The 24,499-nt window shown below is 34.6% G+C and overlaps 1 protein-coding gene across 2 annotated transcripts in view; it reads right to left on the bottom strand.

Annotated features, from left to right (window-relative positions):
• The window catches only part of ptprn2 (protein tyrosine phosphatase receptor type N2), a 317,622-nt gene that overhangs the window by 57,619 nt on the left and 235,504 nt on the right, over positions 1-24,499 (bottom strand). For both annotated transcript variants that reach the window (XM_015354876.2, XM_015354875.2), the window contains exon 13: positions 5,596-5,808. In XM_015354876.2, the coding sequence (XP_015210362.2) occupies positions 5,596-5,808 (213 nt within the window). The remainder of the gene's footprint in view (positions 1-5,595; positions 5,809-24,499) is intronic.

The raw sequence follows: 24,499 nt of genomic DNA on the forward strand, positions 1-24,499 counted from the left end.
GGTGGAAAGCAGAGATTATTGCTTTTGTAATAAAATTCCACTGTGTCTAGAGCTTCACAGCTGTTGAAATGTCGTCTGGATAGAAGGTAATTTAATTTCTGTTTTTCTTACAATCCTTTGACTAGATCACATGCGTTTAATCCAATTTATTTTCTGAATCTTTTCTATTAATACGTCTATTTTTTTAAATTAGAAACTCTTATCACTGGAAAAGTGAACACGGTTACATTCTTTGTAAACTATCGTACACAGCTGTACCTTACACTTTACTACATTGTAAAATTAATGTATTGTAAAAAAAAGGGCAAAACATTAGGGAAGATCACATCATGAATAATAACATTGTACTCTATCACCAAAATGCCCTGTTCCACAATCATTACACACATTTTTTTTTAACATTCCTATCTCTTATGCTTGGTAAATTTGAAACAAATCGTTCTATCAGAGCATCGTAATTAAAAAAAAAACCAATACATGCAGTAGATGAAAACAAAATCCTTCTCCATATTGAAATTATGACTACAATGTGTGGAGTCCTGCTACTGAGTTTCAAGTTTGAGGTTTTCCACACTGGGATTGCTGATGGCGAAAGCACTATAACACACAAGAGGAATGAATCTGTTTAGGTAGGAGAACAAAGTTGTACTGAAAGAAGAATTAGCACATGTGGTACTAAGCTTCTTGGGTATAATACAGGTTTTTTACCAACACATTCATTCTTAGCTCCCTGTTTATATAGTCAGGGATGTCTGTACGTTAACATATGTTGGATATACAGGATATAACGTAGCATGCAAACTTCCAAACCCCATCTTATGGATTTTGTCATGCAGAATAAGTACTGCAAGTCTGTAACACTTCCCGCCCACAAATCTCAACCTTGCATAAAGAGTTGCATATTTTCCAAATGAATTCCGTTCTACTCTGATCATTCTGCAGTGTTTTGAGTCAGAATTAGGATTACATTCTTCAGACTCTTTCTCCATTCAAGCGGTCATTCTGTTAAAATGGAGACGATTCACTGTTTGAAGGCGGCAATCTTATTCAACTCTCCTGATAGCGTCTGCTTCGTCGGGCTGTAGGATTTCTCTATTGTCTTCCAAAGAATTGTAATTTCACCTCTGCATTCGATGTAGACAGTACCAATCTCACAAGGCTTGATTTCCATGTGAAATTAACAATTGAAAACCAGGAGGCAGAAAAATATCTTGTCAATTAGGCATCACATGCACACTCAAGGTCTGGTGTTTTGATCTGCCACATACTGTAATAATGCAAATTTGAGAAAAAAATTATACGGATGATGCAAGAGCTGATTGACTGAGTCTAGGAAGGGCTCCTGTGATGGAGAAATGCCTTTTATGTCAGATACAATTGTATTAAAAATGTGGAGGATGGAAGATCTTATTTTACAATTTTTAAATTATTTGGTTAAACACTCTTTTAGCTGGTATACCTTTTGAAAAAACAAACAAATCAAATGTCACGAATCTTTAAGTTATATACAGTGCGATGTAATTCAAATACCCTTGTAAAATGTATTCATCATTTTATTTTCTCTTTTACACCATCGTTATCTTACTATCATTATTTTTACTAGTTCTGCAATGTAAATTGTGGCAATTACAGTCTTGACGTGTTTTCATTTAACAAGTATACAGGTTTAAAAAATCCTATTTTGATCCAATTTATTACAAACATAGACAGACCAGCATATGCAATGACTGAATCAATGGATGTCAACATTATGTGCATTTTAACACGGAGATACCACTTACTTACAGAGGTTTGCTATATAATGACACCACAACCATTTAAATCACCACTGGGGAGAAAAACAAGCTAAAAAGCTCCAGCACACTAGCCTACTTTTCTCTGCTCTTCGACCTAAGCACTTAAATAAATGTGTAACCTGACAGAAAAAAAAATCAACACAATACTGATAAGCACAGTCAAGTTCACACAATAGAAGGTTATAAGTCAGCCTGTGGCACGACTCCCTAATACATCACCCCAAGCCAATGGAGCATCTCTAAAGAGTGCCAAATGTGGATGCACACTCCGCCATTACATTAATAATCTCTTGCTAATGGGGACGATGACAGCCAGGATTTGGACTGGGCGGCACTGTTTGTACACTGTCTCAGACACATGAATGCAGGGCTTTTTTTCTCCGAGCCTTTCTTAATATAAAGGGAAGTGGCACGCAGACAACAAGTTCAGTCTGGCGAAAAAACAAAAAAAAGGCTTACAGGTTGTGTAAAGACGGCACAGGCCAGACCACAACTAAACTGTTTGAAAGATTAGCTTCCCGGCACGTGTAAGGGCATTGTTTTTTAATTATCCATTATATTCAGAAGTGTTCCTTGATGCTGTTTAGTGGGAAAGGGTAAATAGACTCCATTGTTCGATAATATTGCCATCTACACTGGAACAAACAATACAAAATACATTTTTTCTTCTCAATTTGTGTTTATATTCTGGATGGTTTACTGTGTTTTACTACAAGTGTGCTGAAAAATAAAAATAACTCCACATTTCTAATTTACACTGTGCCTTGCCACTGACTGTTAGGAATGGTACAACTGAATTTTAAAACAAATTGTGAAATTTGTTTTGAGAACTCGTTTTACAGACCATAGACTAAAGCATATAACAGTGTAGTCACTGTAAGTTAACATTCTTTTCTCAAAGAATTTTCTATTTTTTTCCTACAAACTGTTTATTTTGAAGACATTTTAAATGACAAAAAGTGAAGGGGGCACTCTACAAAATAATAAATACATTGATTTGAGGTTCAGACAGTGATTTGGGTTATTTTATAGCGTGTCTGTGCAGTTTTAATGTACAGGCAAAAGCCTGTATTTAAAATACAAGGCCTTTAAATGTCAACTGGTATGATTATTTGTAATATCACTTCTTAGGAAAATTCAAGCAACTACCTACTCATTACTTACAAACTCTCTTGTAAGGATTTCATGCAAAAAAGACTGTTTGAAAGAATTTCTCTGACTTTCAATAACCTGCTGATTCATCTCTTTAACATCCACTTTAAAATAAATTTAAATGCACAGCATGATATGATGAAATTACATATACAGCTGAAAAAATAAAAAGACTGAGTTGAATAAAACCACACATGAAATGTGACCTGAGTTAAATTTGGAATTTTCCATCACCTCTATTTCTTATTTAATTTCACAAAAACAAGACCATTTGAAAGCTTTATTGAAAAGCCATATTTGATTAAGTGTTCAATACACAGCTGACTTCATCAAGCTACTAATCTGTTAGACTAGTCTGCTTTTTTTCAATTAACCTGTTTTATACTCATTTATATAATCATATCTACGCCATTTAGCTGCTTGCTAACTATATTATTTTAAGCTGTACTTTAAATGTTGGTGCTCTCTAATGATGCACATCCAACAACTTTAGTAACAATTAATGTATAAACCAGTTTAAATTGCTTTATCAGGTTACATAGTCAATATTTAAAAACTAAACTATATTTAAAAACTAAACTAAATATATAAAAACTAAATTTATAATAAATGCTTCACAATATATCTTAACTTGCAAGCTTGACAGAGCAATGAGTGCAACAACAGCTTCACAGCTTTACTTCATCTGTATGATGAAATTACGCCTGTCGATCCAAAGCAAAGGTTACAGCATTTTAAATGCTGCTAAACCTTATACTGTATTACATGGCAATAGCTAAGATAATGGAATCAATATTAAAATTTGAACTCCTCTCGAACGGAAGGGATCAATGTGATTCAGAAACAGACTTTTGAGAACACGGAGGAGAAAAATCAGGTTCTACAGCATGACATTATGCCAGGTGAAAGTCCTTTAGATAGGGGCATGTACAAATGAAAACCAAGTCCAGGAAACAACCCTATTTCTAAAATCCCATGTTTTTAAACTGAATGATGAAATTTAAAACGACAGGAAGGCAGTGTGCTGTTTGGTCTACCATGTGACCAAGCTACTTCCATATTAAAGTCAAGCTCATTATAAAATCAATATCGACTTAAACACTCTACCCCCAGAAGGAATGAGAAAAAAGGTCAGTCAGTGAAATTTAAACAATTTCCTTGCTAAAAAAAGGCACGCTTTTAATTATGGATTATATTAATTAGAACTGTCACTAGGACTTTTTTTTTGTTCTGTTAATTATAACAGTGAGACCCAGAAATTTAAGTGGCTGGAGTTCAAACCTTTTATAAAACTGTTAAATGCACTTTTAATCAGGCAGCATACCTTGCAGTACCCTTGAATAACTGTAGAATATCATCACATATATCACTCACAGTAAGATTATTTTATTCTAGCTATGTACAATTCATCGCCTTAACTTCAGTCCAAGGAGGTCCAATTTTTTCTAGCTTATCAAATTGAGATTAGTTGGCAAGTCCTGGTAAAACGCACATGTACTGTAATAGGTTAAAACAATGTACCCAGGATATTTTTAAGTAAAGCAAATGACCTTCATTTCAAAAAGAGTACGTGATAATGGGGCACTAGATCATACTGTTCAGTGTTCTGCTTGAAAATGCAATTAGGAGTTCATTTATAAACAAACATGTAACAAGTGTCTCACAAGCCTTCAGCTTTAGAAGGTTAAAACTTGTAACAGCTTTCGAAATAATAAGCAACATCTGCAAATTGAAATGATACTGTAATTATTATTGATTAACAGCATTTAACAATAATGAATGATTCAACTATCATACATTGCTTAAAAAATGGAATCACATGGTGTCATGTTTTAAAGGCTATGACTGAGTTGTCATGTATATAATTTAATTTAAATAATGCATTTCATGCATTTGTTTGCCTTTTATTCTCTAAAACATATTCCATCTTTAACTTCAGGCGTTGTATTACACACAATTATGATTTTTGACTGGGTATCTTCTTTAAACATAATATTTAAGAATAACTACAAGAACATAGTTGCCAATGCAAAAGTATAAGTAAAACACACTCCAAACAAAAATCTCATAGGGTTTCTGTTTTTTTTTTACAGTTTTATCTACAAATAACTGGTTATTTCAATCACAAAACAAAAAGTGTGCAGTGTATGTAGTATACAGAAATATAATTGTCAAAATAAGCCATTAGATCTGAACATTGATCTCATATGGCTTAAATGCATTCTTTCTAATATCAATTAATCTTTCCAAATAAACCAAAAACTTAAGAATATATTTTCTGTGTTTGATGCCTTGACCAAAAATAAGAAGATAATTTATTGGATTCTAGAAATATTAGAAAAACATAACAATTTGTTGCTGTTTATTACACAGTTTTTAAAATAGCATTTATTGTTTTCTTCTTTGTGCTTATACTGTATATTGTACAGCTGTTTGTGAAGCTACAGTGTTTATCTTTTGTATTTGAGAAACTACGAAAGTCATTTTATTGAAAGCATTCACACTTGTTCCCAACCAATTTAAATAAATGATATCTAGTGGCTTAAGTGATCATTTCTAATATCACCAAAAAGAATTTGATATAAACCGCAGTGACAATGAGGACATAAAAGGGTTCATACAACTCTCACACAAGGATTCATCTTACCTGGTATGTGGCAGTAGCATCTGAGCCAGTGTCACTTCCTAAACCAGTTAATTTCTCCTTTAGCTTGTGGTGAGAACGATGGCGCAGGCAATAAATCACCCCTGAGGCCACCAGCACCCCAATTATGCAAACTATGGAGATAAGTGTCAGAATCAGGAACTTGGTAGAATTCTCTTTGTCCGACTTGAGAGGCAACAGCTTCAACTGGCTCTTCTGAAAGACATAAATATAATATAACGTCATATACAAAAGGAAGCATTAAGGCCTGGGTAAAATAGTACACAACATTATTAAACATGCTCGCATATGCTTTTTATAACTGTTTTGAAACGACTCAATATAATGCTTTAAATTCACTAAAAACGTCAAAATACCATATACTCCATCCAGTATATACACTGGATGTATAATTTTACCCCTCATTTTCCGGAGAAGAGACATTACCAATCCATTTGTTGTGTCATACATAATCAAATAAATTTAAAGCACCACAAAATGCAGCTTTATCATCCAACTGCCACAGCATTTTTTATCAGCTTTTCAGCACAGAAGCAGTCTTATTTTACAGGGCTTAGCCAAATCTTAGCGACTTCTACTACAGATAGAAGATTCATTCTTGCCTTACAGGCAGAAGAGCTTGCACCGCTTTATTTTTCCAGAGCAGAAAATTGCAACTGTTATTGATCACAATGGGAAGGTTTCTTCAAGGGGGAACCGGCTCAGGAAGACTCGATAATCGCTCGGCTGCATTTTGGTTCACTCCATGTGCGGACATTTGTACAATAATTCCCCCTCATTAGTTTCATTATAAAGGCGTATTAGCAACAATTAAGAGCACAACGTGAGAATGAAAAGATGAGGCCCGCAAATTTCAGTTAGACTTATTTGGCCAACAGTCCCTTTTCCACAATTACCAGGGAAATAAATTGAAAAGCACGCCCAGGCTCTCTTCTGGCTCTTACAAGATTGGAACAATTAGCAACCCCTTTTTCTGCCACCCAATTTTCACAGTGTTACAAAAATGGATTCCCCCCCCCTCCCCCCCCCAAACACACTATGAATGCCGGGCTAGTCTATTCATTATCCCCCCGTTCCGTTCCAGTAGTAATTTTATGCTTTGCATTCAACTCGCCAGCTTCTATTTTCTACCCTGTCTTGCATGGCATACACATTTGGGCACTTCTTGGAAAGTAAAAGTTCATTTTATCTCCGCGTCAGAAGGGCCACCAAGCAATTATCGTTAGTCTTGACTGTTAAAGCTTGTCGCTAATTAGCCGTCTTTCCTTCAGTTCCCTGGATTAGATATTACCCAGGCTCTGAGTTAATAGAAACATGGCTTGAATGAGAGACCAGGATGGTCCCTACTTGGTTATGTTCTGCAGAGAAGGATTGTCAGGGTTGTAAGTCTTAGGAGGTGGATTGACAGTAAACGCTTAGCTGTGGAGAATTGTTTTGAAATGCATGTGTGGCAGAATATCCTGTTTCTAGGGTACAGATCAGCCGCAGATTTAATTCTTAGCTGCTGTGTTCATCATTTAAGAAAAAAAGAAAGAATTCACAAAGTGCCTCAAAGGCAGAGAACTATAGCCCCAGCAAGAGCCCCCAATGATGTATCTGCACCATAAGAGCTTCAATTTAGTATTAAGCCTCCAGGGTGGTGTGGGGGGAGGATCATGGAACTATGCAGTTAATTGACTAAATAACAAAGAAAAATAATGTTTTAAATTCTATGTTTATACGTGACAAAACTACCACTACCAAAGCACTGGATTTCCGAAAAACAATTTGTAATATATTTGTAGACATACATGTATGGATCTGAGACACATTTACATTGACATTGTTAATTAATCTGACCAATACACTTAGGTTTGAAGTGAACATGCTGCACTATAGCTTAAATGAAAAATATCTACAGTAGAATAAATATGGCAAATTTATTGACAAAATGCCTCTTTGCACACAAAACTAAAAGAACCAGTCAAAATTTAAAATATATATAATTAAAATATATAATTTAAAGATCTCTTTATAAAAGCAAGATACTGTACGTAAAACATATTTTCTAAACAAATATTCAAAAAGTAAAGTAGGAAAGCTCGCGAAATCCACAAAATATACTACCAGTAACCTATGCCTTTTGATTTGAATGGGTGTGATTTGCAGGGAAGTAGAGCATAACACAGAATGCATTAAGTGTAGGTTCCATGTTTAAATTGGTACGGCCTGTTCCAGCATGGCGTTAAAAAAAGTCCATCAAAGTATCTAATTTTGTTTTACATAGCCTTTTTCCTATCTTTTTCTCTTTTTTTAACTCCGCTTAAGGTTAGGGCTGTTACTACTTAGGGATTTAAAGAGATGGTTACTCTTTCATGTGCAAGAAACATCCAGATTAAATTATTTTGATTATTTGTCACTTTTCTTCACACAAAGACATTTTAAACTTTATGCACACTTTGCCATGTCAGCCTCATATAGGTTATCACTGATTATAATGAGTAGTCTGTATTTACCAGCTCAGTCTTGTCAGCTGCTTGGAGATATGGATAGTTTCTCGATTTTAATGAAAAAAAATTGTCACTTTACTGCAGTTGCGCTAACACCCTTCATTATATATACAAATATATATAAATATAATGACTGTGAGCAAATCATATCAAATCATATGCACGTCAAATAAGGGGTGCATACATACAGAGTAGAAAAAGTACATACACTATTTATAAATCAGTCTGTGTTTGATGATCCACATGTGTTTAGGTTCATTTACATTTTTACAAAAACTGGACATAATGTGTTACCAAATATATATTAACGTTTCCACTTTAAGTCACTGCATGACACTTAGCTTTACTTTGTTTTTGATTTTTTAAAGAATTGTGTTAAAAAAATTGTTTAAAAGAACGGTAAACTGAAAAAAAAATACAAGCTTCTTCAATCGTGTCTTATAAACAGATATACGGTAATTATAAAAGTATGAACACATCTTACATCCGACAAATAATTCAAAATTATTTTAGGAAACAATATATGTTTTTTTAAAAAATAGAAAAACAGGTATACATTATCGGATTTTATATTAAGATATTTTTCATTTTTCTGTATTCTCAGATTTGTCTGCTTTAAGAATGCATAGAGCTAAATAACCATCCCTCTCTAACCTCCACAATTAATTATTAGATTTTGTTATCCTAATGTTTGATGAAACACAGCCAAACTATAAACAGAAATACAAAAAAAAATATTGTGAAAGGTGGTGTCCAGAGAATATTCATTTTATTTCAAGGGAAAATTTAATAAAAAACAAAACAAAATTATATTAAATTATATATATATAGTTTGTATTAGACATACCTAGCTCCTATTATACAGTCCTGCCAACATAAGAAATCACTTTAAATTTTACAAATCAGTATGAAAGATTAATACAGTACATTTATATGGTATAATGTTCCTTATTTATCTGTATTTCCAGCTAAAGTAGCACACAAATAATGGCAAATGTTTAGAAATGGCATTTAGTATTAACAGGGAACCCTGACAACTGCTTTCCAGCTCCAAGGCATACGTCAGCACTAAAAGATTTAAAATAAATAATAAATATACCTCCTCTGCCTGAAAATGCGTAATCCAGCAGGATAATAGGGAGTTAAATTTGTTATATCAATTTTATGTTTATCAATGCTGTTTTTTTATTTTTTGTTGCTGCAATACTATTATAATATAATATTTTTGGAACAGGATTTTTCAACCCCACATGTTTTACATGTTTTAAGAACTTATCAGACCAGTAAAGAAATACATGATGGTACACAGGACCTTTGTTCCACCAATTGTTCTGAGTCAATTATGAACTTATTTGAGTTTTTTCAGAAATAGCTTTCAATGGTCAGCGAAATTTTTATGTTTTTTTGGGGGGGTTCTTTAAGAATGTGTAGTGACTATGCTGAATGAGGCAGAAATAATCTTTGATGAACCCCTCATCTCTAAATTATTTTCAAAAGCCATTTTCTTCTCTAGAACAGCATATATTGTCTATTGGAACAAGGAGGGAAAAACTGTTTCACACACAAAAAAAAACAACTATTGTCCATGGGTCCTGATGAAATTGTACTTGCAAATTTCCAGTTAACGTAAGCAAATGTAAGCAGACAAACATTGTTACCCTTTCTGTATTGCCAGAAGTATGCAGCCATTATTCTTTCAATACACTCTTGGTAATCCTCTTTCTCCTGTTTCAGGTAGAAAATAAATGGTGCTTCTTATTAATTAAATGATAAAAACATCTAGGAACAAAGCATTAATATAGGCTATGTATTTATTGAGCATACAGTATAAAGACTATACACACACATATATCACATGATAAATCCAGGAGACAGTGAATCTGGATGATAGATGACTAGGAAATATTCAACATTTTTTTATTCACAATTATGAGTGTTTTCCAATTCGTTTTGGAGCTTTTACTTTCAAAATGATCTGAAAGAATATTTGGTAATTTCAAAAGGGTATGACATGAATAAAATGCGTAAAACTTAACAGCTTTTATGTTAAGCTACAACCACATTTTCAGCTGCCTACATATTCTACACACCTCAGTCTCTACTTTTTGCCATAAAACAAGTGTTTCATAAAACATTTGGCACCAAGTCAGGAAATACCTATTTTTCCCAGGTCTTTCTTTAATACTGCAAAGAACCTTTTTTCTGATTCCCTTAAAAATAGATCAGTTAATTACCCGAAATAAGGTTTCACTTGATGTTTTTATTTCATACATTTAATTTTCTTTATATTTCAAATCTGCCATGGCAGAGAGATTTAAAGGCATGTATTTTCTTGGTGAGGGGGAATGAAGGATTGGTGAAATTCACAAAAGACAAAGTGCAGATGGATTTCTGGGGCTCTGGCTTATTCAAATGATTGAGAAAGGTCATACCGAGAGGCGCCAACCTATTCATTTCCGAAGACACAATGATCTTTCCCCAACCTTTAGTATCACAATGCTTTTAGAAAAGATGCTGTATCCCTTTTCTCCAACATTATTCAAACCCTTTGCTATGCACATATGACCACTTTTGAAGAGGACTGGATTAGTTTTATAAGCCAAAATCAACCCTTTCACATGAAGGAAAACACATTCTGGGGCTGGAAAAGAAACTGTCTTGAATGCATTAAATTATTTAATAAATAAAACATTCATATTTAATAGAAAATATATTTTTGTTTTCTTATCAGTAATGTTGTATGTACTTTGCCTTGCTCTTATTTTAAAAAAAGAAATAAAAAATAAGAAACGTTTTGAATTATTAAGCACCAGCATTCACTGAGCAATTTATTAAGTACTTTTCCTTCAGAACTTTATCCCATATACTGTATGTATAATTCTTACAATTTATTCCTAATCAATTAATTCAAAAGAGTTTAATGTGATTTTTACAGCAGTAAAACAAAGTGCAGCCTCAATATATATGGGATATTTTCACATGCGTTTTCAAGGTTTTCCAGAAATTGAAAGTAGAATGAAATGAATTTTTATCATCATGAGTATACAGTACATGGTACCATATGCACAATGGAGACCCGAATTTGAGTGTTTTGAACAATAGTTTAACATTAGTGTGTATATATGTTTATATTTTAGAAAAACAATAATATTCTACAGAAAATTGAGCTTTATTGTTTTTATATGGATACAAATGGCAAAGTCACGCTGCTTGAAATGCTAATTTCATTGTTTTACTCTGTATTTTAGAAATACACCAATATTCCCATTTTTGTGAAAAAGTAGGCGGAACTGGGGCAGGGAATTTCTGCCCCTGCAAAAAAAAAAGGTAAATTCTGTAATAAGGTGGAAAACAATGTTTAAAGCCATTGAAGATCTATTAGAACATGTACCTTGTCTCTAGAATCAATCATTATTTTGAGGGCTTTTCCTAATCATGATAATTAAAGCAGAAATCACCTTGCACATGTTTTAATAAGCACCCAAGTTATTGATCATTAAAGTAATGAGAAAAAAAAAACTCATGGTCATGTTATCAGTCCTTAAGAGGTTCTAACCACAAGATAATACAATACAGCATATCGATCTTCAGCATTACCGAAAGTATGCAGTTAACCTGCTATACATTCTTCCCTGTATATAAGCCTTGTTTCTTCACGGTCCCCAGATGTGCTGGGACTGCTCAAATAACACCATCATGTATTATAATTAGGAGTGGAAACCTTTACATCACCACACATTAAATAAAGATTTTTTTAAAAAAAAAAAAGGAAAAATGAAGAATTCTTTAAAAATGTAAACATAATCAAAGAAGCTCAAGAAAGCATACTGTCTCCACAGACCTGGTGGCCTCGATAGCCAGAATTCACACTGCAGCTGTACAAGAAACTTCAGCGAAATAACGTTTGTTCTAAAAGATTATACCGTAAGTAAGGGACTAACCGTTTAGACTGAATTAATTATCCCGCAGACGAATTCCAAGGCTGTAGCATTAAACATGTAACTCAAAGGGCACGATCATTTTTTAAGAAGCTCCTTGAAATGTATATAAGAAACACAATTAAACATTCCCTCCAGAGAAGTCCTTAGGCAACATCACGAATATTTGCTTTAGTAACCATAAGGTCCAATTTCTAACACCAAGCCGTAAAAACAGTAGCAAATGTCCCGATTAGGAAGCATGCTAAAACAAATGAGATACTGCAGCACACAAAACTGCATATATTTACCTAAATCCGGGATAAAGAGAGTGAGCTTCTCCTTCGAAGATGGAAAGATTCCAATTCCAGGCAAGAGCTGTTGGGAGAAACAGCCGCCGCCACAGCTCCGCAAGCCTCTTCTGAATCCCTAGCCCGTGCCTAAAAGTTAACAGCCTCCCATCCACTTCAGCAGTAACAAAAGGGCTGTAAGTTGCTTGCCGTGCTTTCACCACACACACACACACAAAAAAAAATTGCCCGCCAGATTTTTCACGTCTTACGAAATTCTGCTCCCGGCTGCCTAGTCCCTTGAGCGCTCATGTGAAAGTGAAAAGAAGGGGAGATGGGCTTTTTTTTTTGTGACCAGAGAGTGTAGGTCTGAGCCCCTCCTTATATTCAGCAGCTCTAGAGTCCCTGTCTGTACCACATGTCACATCCACTGGTTGCTATAGTGATGCCTCCACATGTTGCTGACAGCAACTGCTTAAGGAAGGCTGCCTGTTAATAAACCTTGGCTGGAGTGGGAATATGAATGGACATTGGTTTTGTCACTCATTTGTAAAGCTGCTTGGGGTTTCTTTTTTTTTTTTGTGAATTGCTATTTTTCCCCCCTTCTGATGGTTCTTCTTGCCAGTATGCAGAGTACGTGTTTCTGTAATGAAAGAATTGGGTGGGCTGCCTTGAGAAAATCTGAAAGCTTGAAAAAAAAAACCACTGAAAGGTGAAATAAAGATAGATAAATGATTTTAAAATGGGCTTTCACATCTTTTCTTACACGTCTCTTTTATTCGCAATATTGTATCTGCACCAGAGCCACTCTTTTACAGAAAGAAGCACTTATTTTGTGGCACTCATCTCTGGTTGAATTAAGTTCATTTTGAGTGTTCATGATAATGCCCGCTTTCGAATTTTGTTTTATTCTGGCAACATATTCCTGTTACTCAAACATTGTGCTCTCTTACGCATAAACTGTAAAACTTATTCTTAATTTTGCCTGTGAATTCTATATATTCTAAATATCCTGGAACACTTACCTATGCACAAAAAAGAAAATAAAAGGTATAGTTTACAGGTTTCAGAAAATTGTGTTTAAAAGGAAGTGAACTCTATAATTCCACATACAGTATACTGTAGGTATTATAAAATAAGAGAAAGCCTCTTACTACAGGTACTATGCGATTTGCCAAACCATTGAAACAATAAGTAAGTCCTTATGGGTGTTGTTAGAGCATTTTGAAACAAACAAGAATTCAGACGGCACAAGCACATGCAATAACTGTGTCCAACCGAAACACCTTCGGCAGAATGCACGACACAAAACCGAACACTGCTCCTAGCAGTAATATTCCTTCAAAACCAAACCTACCAATAATACTAATTAGTTGTTGGTTGGGTATAATGATCTTATAGAAGGTAACAGCTGCAAAAAACAGGAGAAGGAGGATTAAGGAGAGCAGGAATAGAAAGGGGAGAAAAGAAGGAGATCCTGTCAAATGCAGATGACAAGTCTTGGGAGGGCTCTTCAGTTTATCTTTTTATTCATTCCCCCCTCCTCCCGAGCTCCTCTATTGTTTCTCTGTGTGACAGCTGGAGATGGCAGGCCCAACTAGGGACAAAACAAGTCCTTTCACATACAACACTAGGCTGCACATTGACTAACAGAATAGGCGCCACAGCAAGGTCCAGCTTAGAGCTGAAATATCTCTCCTCCCTATAGAGTGATCAAGAACGTATTTCTAGGCCACTATCTTATTTGTTGCAATTCCCAGAAATGGAAAAAAGAATGCTTTTATTCCTCCTCTTTTTATATGTGTATACATTTCCATTCAAACTGAGTAACGGAAGAAAAAAAAACAGGCGCAATGGACAATTTGTTTCAGGAAAATTAGCACAAAAGATTCACATCTGATGCTTTCATTGTTCAATTCTTTTGCGGAGCCTTTATCCACGAAATGCAGAGGTTTAAAAGAGTGCCTCCAAGGTTTGTGGTCCACTGAGGCTGTTATTAAATTAATACGGCACAACTTGCTAACTCAAAAAAAAAGAATTGAAGTTTATTTCTTTATCTATGATTGAAATAAATCCTTTTTAATAAGGAGTGTTCAGGTCTTTCATTTTATGTACTGAGGTAGGTTCAGCTGGAGATTCAGAGAGTTGATTGTGATGCACTAATTACATATGCATTATCCCAATTTCATGGCATTTTTGAATGTGCAGCATTATGAATCATCTGTCGCAAGTAGCTGCAAAAGGCACTAATTTCTGTTCGTGTGTGGTTCTCAGTAGCTATTAGGGACTGCGAGAGTAAGTACTTAGAAAGCTCTCTAGAAAAATATATTCATCATTGATTGACACGTTTTCTGAAGGTGGGACATGAGATTCCTACAGCTACAGCCTGAGGACCTGGACAATGTAATAGGTACGCAAGACTAACACGCATGAACAATGAACGTCAGGGCTTCACACACTTCAAGAACAACACTTTTTCTTCCATATTTTGTTTTTCCTCTGTGTTCTTAAAGAATAATGTCCTTAAATGAGCCAGGCCAGGAATGAGCTACACAACTGTATATCTGGCCATGTCATGTGTTCTGCAGAAAACGTCATGAATGTAAAGTACTTCTTTACTTTTCAAATTACATTTCAATTCAATTGACTTTATGATGGATACAATCAAATAAAACAGTGATATGACATCACATTTGCAAGGCGTATTATGTATTGTACTTTATTGTACTGTTATTGTTATTCTGAATATAGTATGATTATATTGTTATTATTCAAACAGTTTTCAATTGTTTTCTGACACTGTATACACTGTCTTGCTGTCGAAAACAGGAAATAATCAGTTTACTGTACAAAATTAGAACTTTCTTCTATTCAAAGAATGCCGGTAATTTTTTCTGATTTCTTTCTGTGGGGGCGATGGAAGATTTTTGACCTGGCGGTTTCTATTTGTACCACTTTTCCAATTGTACTGATTTCCACTAGTGCAATACCTTTCAATATGCATTATGACTCCACGTGTATAACATATACTATTGCTTGTGCCTTTCAAGATACAACCTGTTTTTCTTTCTCTACAGTATAAAAGGCAGACAGAAGACAGATTTCTGAAAGAGTGAAAGAGACTATATTTCTAATGTCATAAATATTTCAACAGCATAGGTACGTACCTCTTTTTTTAAAAGGTTATGCTATGCATACAAGTTTTTAATTATTTGTAATAATCCTTAATGAGCCAAATTTTCCAAGCACATATTGTAGATTAACTTATAATATTCTACTGTTATGAAAGCATAAGGAAAAGCAGTGTGAAATATCAAAAATGTCAAGTGAAGTTGGATATCAGTAACTTGCAGCAGAATAGTTTGGATGCCAAACTATTTGCTTAATAATGGTTCACTTTCATGGTTTAAAGCACAAGTGGTTCAGTAGAAATGACCACAAAGGACTGTAAAGCTGGGCCAGCAGGTATTGGGACGATAATTGGGAACACCTGGGTAAATGAAGGTCACTAGGAATAGTGAGCAAGAACTGCCACACAGGTGTGGCTCAATTGGCTCATGAGCGTTAATTAAGCAAATAAATCCTAGCATGCCTAGGATCATGCATAAAACCACTGGACAGGCCTGATTTCCTACTGTATAATTACTGTATGATTGCATGGCTGCATGATGAGACCTCAATGACTTTAATGCTGGTTTGCTTATTTTATTACAATGTCATGGCCTTCTTGGTCACCAGAACCCAACTGAGCATCTATGGGATATTCCAGAATAATGTCTGGGACATAGTTTTACACCTCCCAGCATGAGTTGGTTGACTTGTGGATAAGTGGTGCAATATCTCTCCCTCAGGATTCCAGATTTCTGGTACAATCTGAAACTAAATCATCTTAAAACCTATGTGACAAGATACACTGTATACTCACCAATTCAATGTTAGGTAGATACAGTATACAAATTGCCTGTTTCAGGTTTAAGACTATACACCACTTGCTGTACTGTATACTGTAGGTGACGACTATGCATTGTGAACAAACCAGTGAACAGGCACATTTGCTTTAATAAACTCCCATGGGAAAAATTCATGTTCATTATAAAAGAGCGGACTAAGAAATGCAAAGTTTAAACTGATAACAAAACTGATATCAGTTTAAACTGATAACAATATTCATCTTTGTTAAATATAATACACAAATTCAACAAAACCCTATTATACATCTTTCTTTTTACCATAAAATGAGACAGTGTGGAACAATATCTTCATTTTTTTCCCCCTAGACATGTGTTAAGTTGAAATACAGTACAAATAAGGTAGGGGGAAATTGTGTAAGACTGTGCTTATTCTATTGGTAACTTGGGACTAATAGGGCACAGCTCTTGAGAACTGCAGCTGCCAAGAAAAACCCAAAATTAAAAAATGTCTAAAAGCCTTGATCTAGATAAATAAGATTCTTTTATTTAATAGGGTATTTAAAGATAACCCACTGTATATTCAAGGATAGAATGATACATCTTATTTTTTTCTAGATATCTTAAAATAATGTATTATATTTTATCTTAATTATTTTCTATAACATCTTTGATTAATTTGGGAAGCTCATTTAATATTTAAGAAACTAAGCCACTGAAACTGTTTTATTATATTATTTGCCTTTTATGTGCCCCTGGTTTGGCTACTCCCCAGTTTGAGTCTGTACATTCAGCATTTTCTTTGTGGTGCTTGATTATATAGCCAAGTTTCTTATTTATGGTGCCGAGTAATATATGATTTCTCAGCATCATGCACCATTAACACTAAAGCCAGGTAAAGATATTAAAAAAGACACCCCAATTGTCCACTTTGTCATATTTTTGGTGATTATACTTCCACTCAATATTTGACATGACAACAATTTATTCATAGAAAACTTGATAGAGACAGAGATCTAGATAAAACCTACTGGCCCATTGATATGGGTGGCCTTCATTAATACACACTGATTTTAAAGAATGCAAATTACAGCAAAACTGTAAAATTCCCTTTTGCATTAGGAGGAATTTAATGACATATTTAGTGATTGCAAGAGCTTAAGCTAGAGAACTCCCCTAAGAATTCAAATCTGCCTTTATCAATAGCAAAGCTTTTGAAAATGTATATCCATGTATTCTCTAAAGATGTTTCTCTTGGCAAATTTAAATTCAAACTCTTGCAAATTCAATGTGTTGTTATTAAAGTAATCGTTATTATGTTACAGAAAGAAAACCAGCAACATTTAGATCTGCATGATGCAAATTGCAAAACAATTGATGCACGAGATGTTAGCCCACTATTCAATTTGAAGAAAAAGCTGCCCTACAATGACTGTACTTTGAAGACAAAACCCAATATCTCTACCTATTTTCAGAACACATTTAGCAAACAGGGAAGCAAAATCTGTGGTCTCATCTAACGATGAAAACTCATGCTTCCTAGGCAAAGGGTGAAACACAGTGTTACTAGTTCATAAGTATCTAACTACATCTCAACCTCCAACCTCAGACATTTAATAAACAGATGTGAAAAGCATATTCATGCTGTCCACAGTTGAGTAATTTTAATCGCTCATGATATGACACTGCAGAAAAGTTTAAATGACATTTTTTTCCAATGCCTGTGATCGCATTATGTGTAGGATAACAGAGTCTAAGAAGGGATGAAAGTCTCGACTTCAGCTACATTGAAAGAAATAAAACACTGCCAGCTTGAATTTTACAAAAGGTCCTTCTGCCTTTATTGGTACTGCTTGCCCTATTTTAAACCTGGTGTTTTCACTAGTCCATCAGTTAACAAAGCCAGTTTCTGATCTCTAATACAGGAGACCTGCCATATTAAAATTTCAGAGATTTGACTCAAACAAAGCAGTACCCAGTAGCTTTAGCTTGTGCAACAATACAAAGCCTGATGCATATATTCATGGAAAAAGCTGATATTTATGTCATTTACAAGTGGTGTTTGGTGAAAAACGAACCATTTGACTGTATGGGAGAGAAAATTTTAACACATCAGGGATTTTCGGAATCTACATTCAAACCAAGAATCTATAATTCAAAACCCTTCACTCTATAAAATCATACTCATTCCAAGCTGAAATAAGCCAAGTCCAAGATAAGTGTTATTGTCAGTGTTATTCTTGATACTGATATAATGCCCCAGAGATACCATTATTCTTTTTTACCATAATAGTCTTCAGCATTCAAAAGTTATTATATTATAAATACTGAGAGGTATTAACAACTAATGGTACAATATACTATAGGTTCCAGTACTCATGTGCTATATGTTTAATGTCTCTCAAGTTTATATGGATGGTTTTTCAATGAGAATGACATGAGTCATGTTCTTGAATCTTTTTCAGCTACAGTATTAAGCATGCAAGTACTGGCCAGCACAATCTCTTTAATACCCTTCCCACCATCGATTTACACCTTTGATTAAATCAGTAAATACTAGGATTTATTCAATGATTCAGTTTCATAAAATAAAATCTTACTTATTGAGAATTACAAACTGATTATTTAAGTTTTATCTAAAACTGATGTACAGTGTCGCTCATCGATCTGTTATTCCAATTTTGTTGAAACCTTTTCAGCTGTTGTCTACAGCAATTTAATTAGAACCACAGACTATTCTTAAAACCTGCATGGGCTCAATTGTTATATTCACCCTTTTTTATCCATGTGTGTGCAAAATATAAATTTATCTAGCCTCATGGTAAAGGCAGAACTGATTCATATTATAATTATTTCATTAGGTGACAATGTAAAACATGTATTTTATAATTTACGATTAATATATTAATTACAGTATCTACATTATGTTACTCCAGCACTAATATTACAGTTTAATAGAGTATTATTAAATTAATTGCTTAATATTCAACATTTTCAGTATTGTGGTTGTGACATTAATAATAATAATGGAATATGGAACAGTGTGTTTATTTTTGCCAATGATTCTGCAAATTGTTCAGTCTTTCTCCACTCTTTTAAAAACTCGGTAAAAGTGTTATAAGGCTATGACAAATTCGATTATTTCTTATAGGTTCAGATGTTACCTGTACTACAGATATGATATATTTTGCAGATTTAGTTTTGCTGAAAACTTGCCTAGTTGTATTTTATATTCACTTCACTTCGTTTTTATTCAGGACCAATAACTCCAAATGAAGGCCCTTCAACTGAGAAAACGCACGGTCATATAAATTGAGTATTTAATTTCCTGTCTTGGTGACACGGTTGTGTGTATCCATACTATTACCATAGCATGATTTTAATATCTTGCTGTATAATAATAGCTTACTGTCAATGTTTTGTGCTTCTATATTAACAAATCCCTCAAAGATTTATAAATTTATTTACAGGACAACATAAAATATAATCTTAAAACTATAAAGTACTACAGTATGTATTTAGTATGTTATTTGTAATACAGTTCCTCACTTTACAAGTTACATTTACTTAAAAAGCTTTCTTTAGCTAGCTGTGAATGTATATTGTATGTTCATCTATGCAAATGAGTTAAGATAGTAGGAATTTAAATGTTTTGGCTTCATATCAGAAATATAAACATCTATATGTTTATATAATATATGAAATATATAAAATTGTTTTTACACTATGATCTTTATGTATAAATGTATTGTATTTATTAATATTTAACTAAAGGACAATTAATATTCAGTACTGTGCTGTTCAACAAGGGACATTAGAGTATAGTTTTCATTAAACAACATGTAAGAGGTTATTCGGTAATGTAGGGCACTGCCAGAATAATGACAGATAATCATAAAAAAAATTGTATGCTGAAACATTCTTCTCATTCCTCTAAAGCAGTCAACATTCTCAATAGATGCCATCTTATGTCACATTCTGTTGTTGCTGATGTTAAAAAGCATCAGAATAATGTTAGAAAACAGCAAAATACGGCAGCTTCTTGCAAGGCGCAAGGCTGAAATGTAACTTCTGTCCTTCAGCCCATTTAAAATGGTGGATTACCATGAAACATAAGACAAAGCATCAGTGGGAAAGTTCCTCAGTGTCTACTCTCCTCATATAGTCTGTGAATTTCATGAATGTTGCCATTTCCACAGAAATTTCTTGGGACTTGAAAAAGACTATTCATAAAAATCGTTGGTTTGTATCCAGAAAAAAAAAAAACATTTTATTTTTGTCCACAGCATCTATTGTTACTACTACCACTAATATTTCTAAAACTACAACCACTATTATCACTACTGTTAAGACAAAATCAAGAATGAATTATTTTTATTTTTCATTATTATTAGTTGTAGCAGAGGTCTTAGCAGTAGTGATGGTGGTGGATGTGTCAAAAATAATTTCATACAGTAGCTCACTTTGTTTTCATAAAACACAGTGCTAAGACACTTAAACCAGAAGTTAATTATCGGGATCTATACACTTTACCTCCACCAAAAAGCGATGGGATACATGCTAAGCTCATGTACTGTTCTTACAATCTTAAGAGATACTTCATAAAGTTGATCAGCAGGCAACAGCATGATGGATTGATTGGCTTTCAAAGACTTTTTTGTGTGTGTCAGCTGGTAATCTATGTGATGGCTCTTAAAAAAGGCTTGTCCTAAAGCCAAACACAGCTTCTGTATATCCGCGGACAAAGAAAGCTCCTTAAAATGTTGTTTCTTTCATTGCCAGGTGGCACATTAAAGCTTGCTTTGCCGTTTTTTTCAAGGAAGGAAAGATTACATCAGAAAAGCAGAGAACAAAATAACAGCCGCTCAGGACCCTTACAGATCATTCTCAAGACAGCATAACAGAACAAAAACATTGATCATGGCTTTAGAAAAATGCCTTATGAAACAGTGAGTTAGCCCGACACATTTTCTGAAATACGGTACGGTACAGTATATCTAATCTGAACTAACAATGTGCACTTTAAACTCTATTTTAGTTAAAATACAGATTTTAAAATATTAAAATAAATATTTTCTGTCTGGGATACTTCATCTTTTGTTATTGTTGTTCTTGTTATTTTTTGCAATGCTCGAAGAACTTAAGTGCATTTAAATATTAAATTCAATCTTGTGACTAGTGATATCACATACAATAATCTAAAGATAAATTAGCACTCAGACGCACGAAAGCCTTCATTTGTGTCTGCCGTCTCACCATAAGAATGACTTCCTGTGTGATGGCAGATATATCTGTCTTTTACTAGGAAAGCTGGAAAGGGTAGGTCTATCGTGAATATGTTCCCTGATTATCAACTCAAGGTACTTGAAGATTAAAATGTTTGTTTCTCTGAAAACATTTTCTGTGTAACTACTAGATAGTAAGTAAATGTGTATCTTAACCTGCATCAATTAAATCAAAAATCTTTTTCAGTGGAATTAAATTAACAAAAGTTCTTTCCATATGGTGCAAGGAAAACTCAAGTGCAGCTTTGTTAGAATAAATTAGATTTGATTTTTTGGGCAATTCATGGAATCACAAAAAAAAACTATTTTTTATCCATCTTATTTGAACCATGTATTCTTTTGGTTTGGTGGTCATTTCTCTGAGCAAGGTTCTTCTTGTCTGATTGGTTAGTTTGCACTAGGAAATGTCTGGGTGGTTCAGTATTGTGTTTCCTAATGATTTACCTGAATACCTGGGAGCTTTCAACACCCAGAATATGTTTTTATAGCCCTGCAGAGATCTGTGCCTTCTCACAATTCTATCATGGAGTTGTGCAGACAGCTCCTTGGTCTTCATGATAGAGTTACTCCCGTGACATACACGGTCCAGAGACGGACCTTACATTTCTTCTGAAATCATGTCAACCAATTGAACTGACCACAGCCAGACTTCATTCCAGTTTTAGAGCGACCAGGGCCACCAGGAAATTAGATGAACCTAGGCTCAATTTGGAGGGTCATAGCAAAGGGAGTGAAATACTTATCAAGACATTTAAGTATTTTCTTTTAAAATATATGGGGAAAAATTTAGAACTTTCATTACACATTGCAGAGTAAATTGTTTTAGTCACTGACAAAAAATTCAGATATAACTGAATTTCTATTTGACTGTCCATCATATATTGAGAGAGTAGGAAATTCTGCAACCTCACATTTTTGCACCTCTTGTCATAGCCAGCAGCCATTATCACCCTGCAACTCACAACTGGCAACCCACTGAAGCTCAGTAGGTGTGAGCCTGGTCAGTATCTGGATGGGAGACCTCCTGGGAAAAACTAAGGTTGCTGTTGGAGGAGGTGTTAGTGGGGCCAGCAGGGGGCGCTCACCCTGCGGCCCATGTGGGTCCTAATGCCCCAGTATAGTGATGGGGAACCTATACTGTAAACAGGCGCTGTCCTTCAGATGAGACCACTCTCTGTGGTCATTAAAAATCCCAGGGCGTTTCTCGAAAAGAGTAGGTGTGTAACCTGGTGAATAGGGGTGAATAATATACAGTATGTACACTATGGTGATGTAATGACTGGAGTACCACAAGGATCTTTACTAGAGCCACTGCACCATCAGTGTTAATCAGTGTTCTATATGTTGATAAAAGTGGCAAACTAGTCATATTAGCAAGCAATACCAATTTAGAAGGATTAAGAATCACTGTAGAAAACACAAAGGAAATTCCAAAACACATGAAACACATAGAATTCAGGACAGGGCAAAAAACTGACAGATAACATTCAATGCAAACACGTGTAGAGTGTTACTGTACTGTATATGCAGGCGATAAGAACGTTTAATATAAATATAAATATACGATGAAGAAAGCAGGGCTCGAAAAGATACCTGGACAAGACAGGTCTCATCTGCGTCATCTGAAAGATGCTCAACAGGCATTATGTGGACTATGGAAAATTATCAACTTCTAAAGGGCACAGCCTCTTTGGTCATTGCTAGAGTGAAATTAACATACATATATATATTTCTCTGCAAACACTGGGCATTGGACCCAATTTTATTAACCAAGTTCTGCTGATGTACCAACACCAGATGGCAGCAGTATTAACAAACGGTCTGAAACCCATTAGTGTTGACTGTGGTGGCGTACTAGACAGGGGTGTGCTTTACCCCTTCTCCTTATGGCCACAGGCTGCTGGAATTCATACTAATCCCCCCCTTTCCTGACAATCAGGTTTGGAATACACAAACATATACACAAATACACAAAGTACATAAACTAATGCTTCATGCTGACAATGTCCCTTTTTTGTGCCTGATCCTGAGACATCCATTCCTGCTTGGCTTTAATTGGTAGAAACTTTCTTAAAATTCGCTTTCTTTAGAACCAAGCCAAACCAGAAGTCTTGCCTTTTATGTCTTAGGGCCCTACGTCTCTATTCCTGAGTGATCTCTTTCAGTGCTTCAGAATAGGAATAAAATATTTAGGTTTGATCATTCTTCCTAAAATAAATAATTTAATAGAATGAAATATTGATCTCCTGCTAGACAAAATACATCTGACCTCTCATGATGTCCACATTAGCTTTGTCTTTACAGACAAAGATAATATTTTTCAAAAGAAGTGTACACTTAACCTTAATTATCTATTGCTTAATCTCCCAAATTAAGTATATACTGTACTGGGCATCAAAAGAAATATATCACTTACAGTGTAACTTCCACTACTTCACAAAGTTATCATCAGGAAAATAAAAATCCTTTTTGCCAATTCCCGTTTATCATAGTTTAGGCAGATAATCAAGTTGTCTACTGTGAAACCCACAGGCTAATAGCATGTGAAGTTAATCTTGAGAACAATACAAGATATTCTGTATACTGTATACTGTATACTGTGATGAATTCTTCATCTTCGCACCAGGTTGCAGCTGTGGATTTCTGTTGATTTCCTCTCCTATCGTCTGAAACAAACCTGGTTCACTGGTGTCTAAACTCTAGATGCCACACCATCCCAGCACATCCCACAAAAGTTCAATGTGACTCACATCTGATGAGTAGGGCATCCACAACAAACCTGTCACATCTGCTTTTCACAAACAAGAAATTTGTTATCCTGCTGTAATGTTGTCAGAATGAGCTCACAGGAAGGGCAGTTGAGTGGGTTTAAAGGACTTGATCAACGTAGAACTGTGCTGTCAGAATAACAGCAAACACTGCAAGTGGAAATCTCTAGGCATTACATGTTCTTGCCTGACTCATTATATTTGGGTCTGCACATAGAAGATTGTTCTT

This window comes from Lepisosteus oculatus, chromosome 6 (genome assembly GCF_040954835.1).
Source record: "Lepisosteus oculatus isolate fLepOcu1 chromosome 6, fLepOcu1.hap2, whole genome shotgun sequence".
Lineage (NCBI taxonomy): Eukaryota > Metazoa > Chordata > Actinopteri > Semionotiformes > Lepisosteidae > Lepisosteus > Lepisosteus oculatus.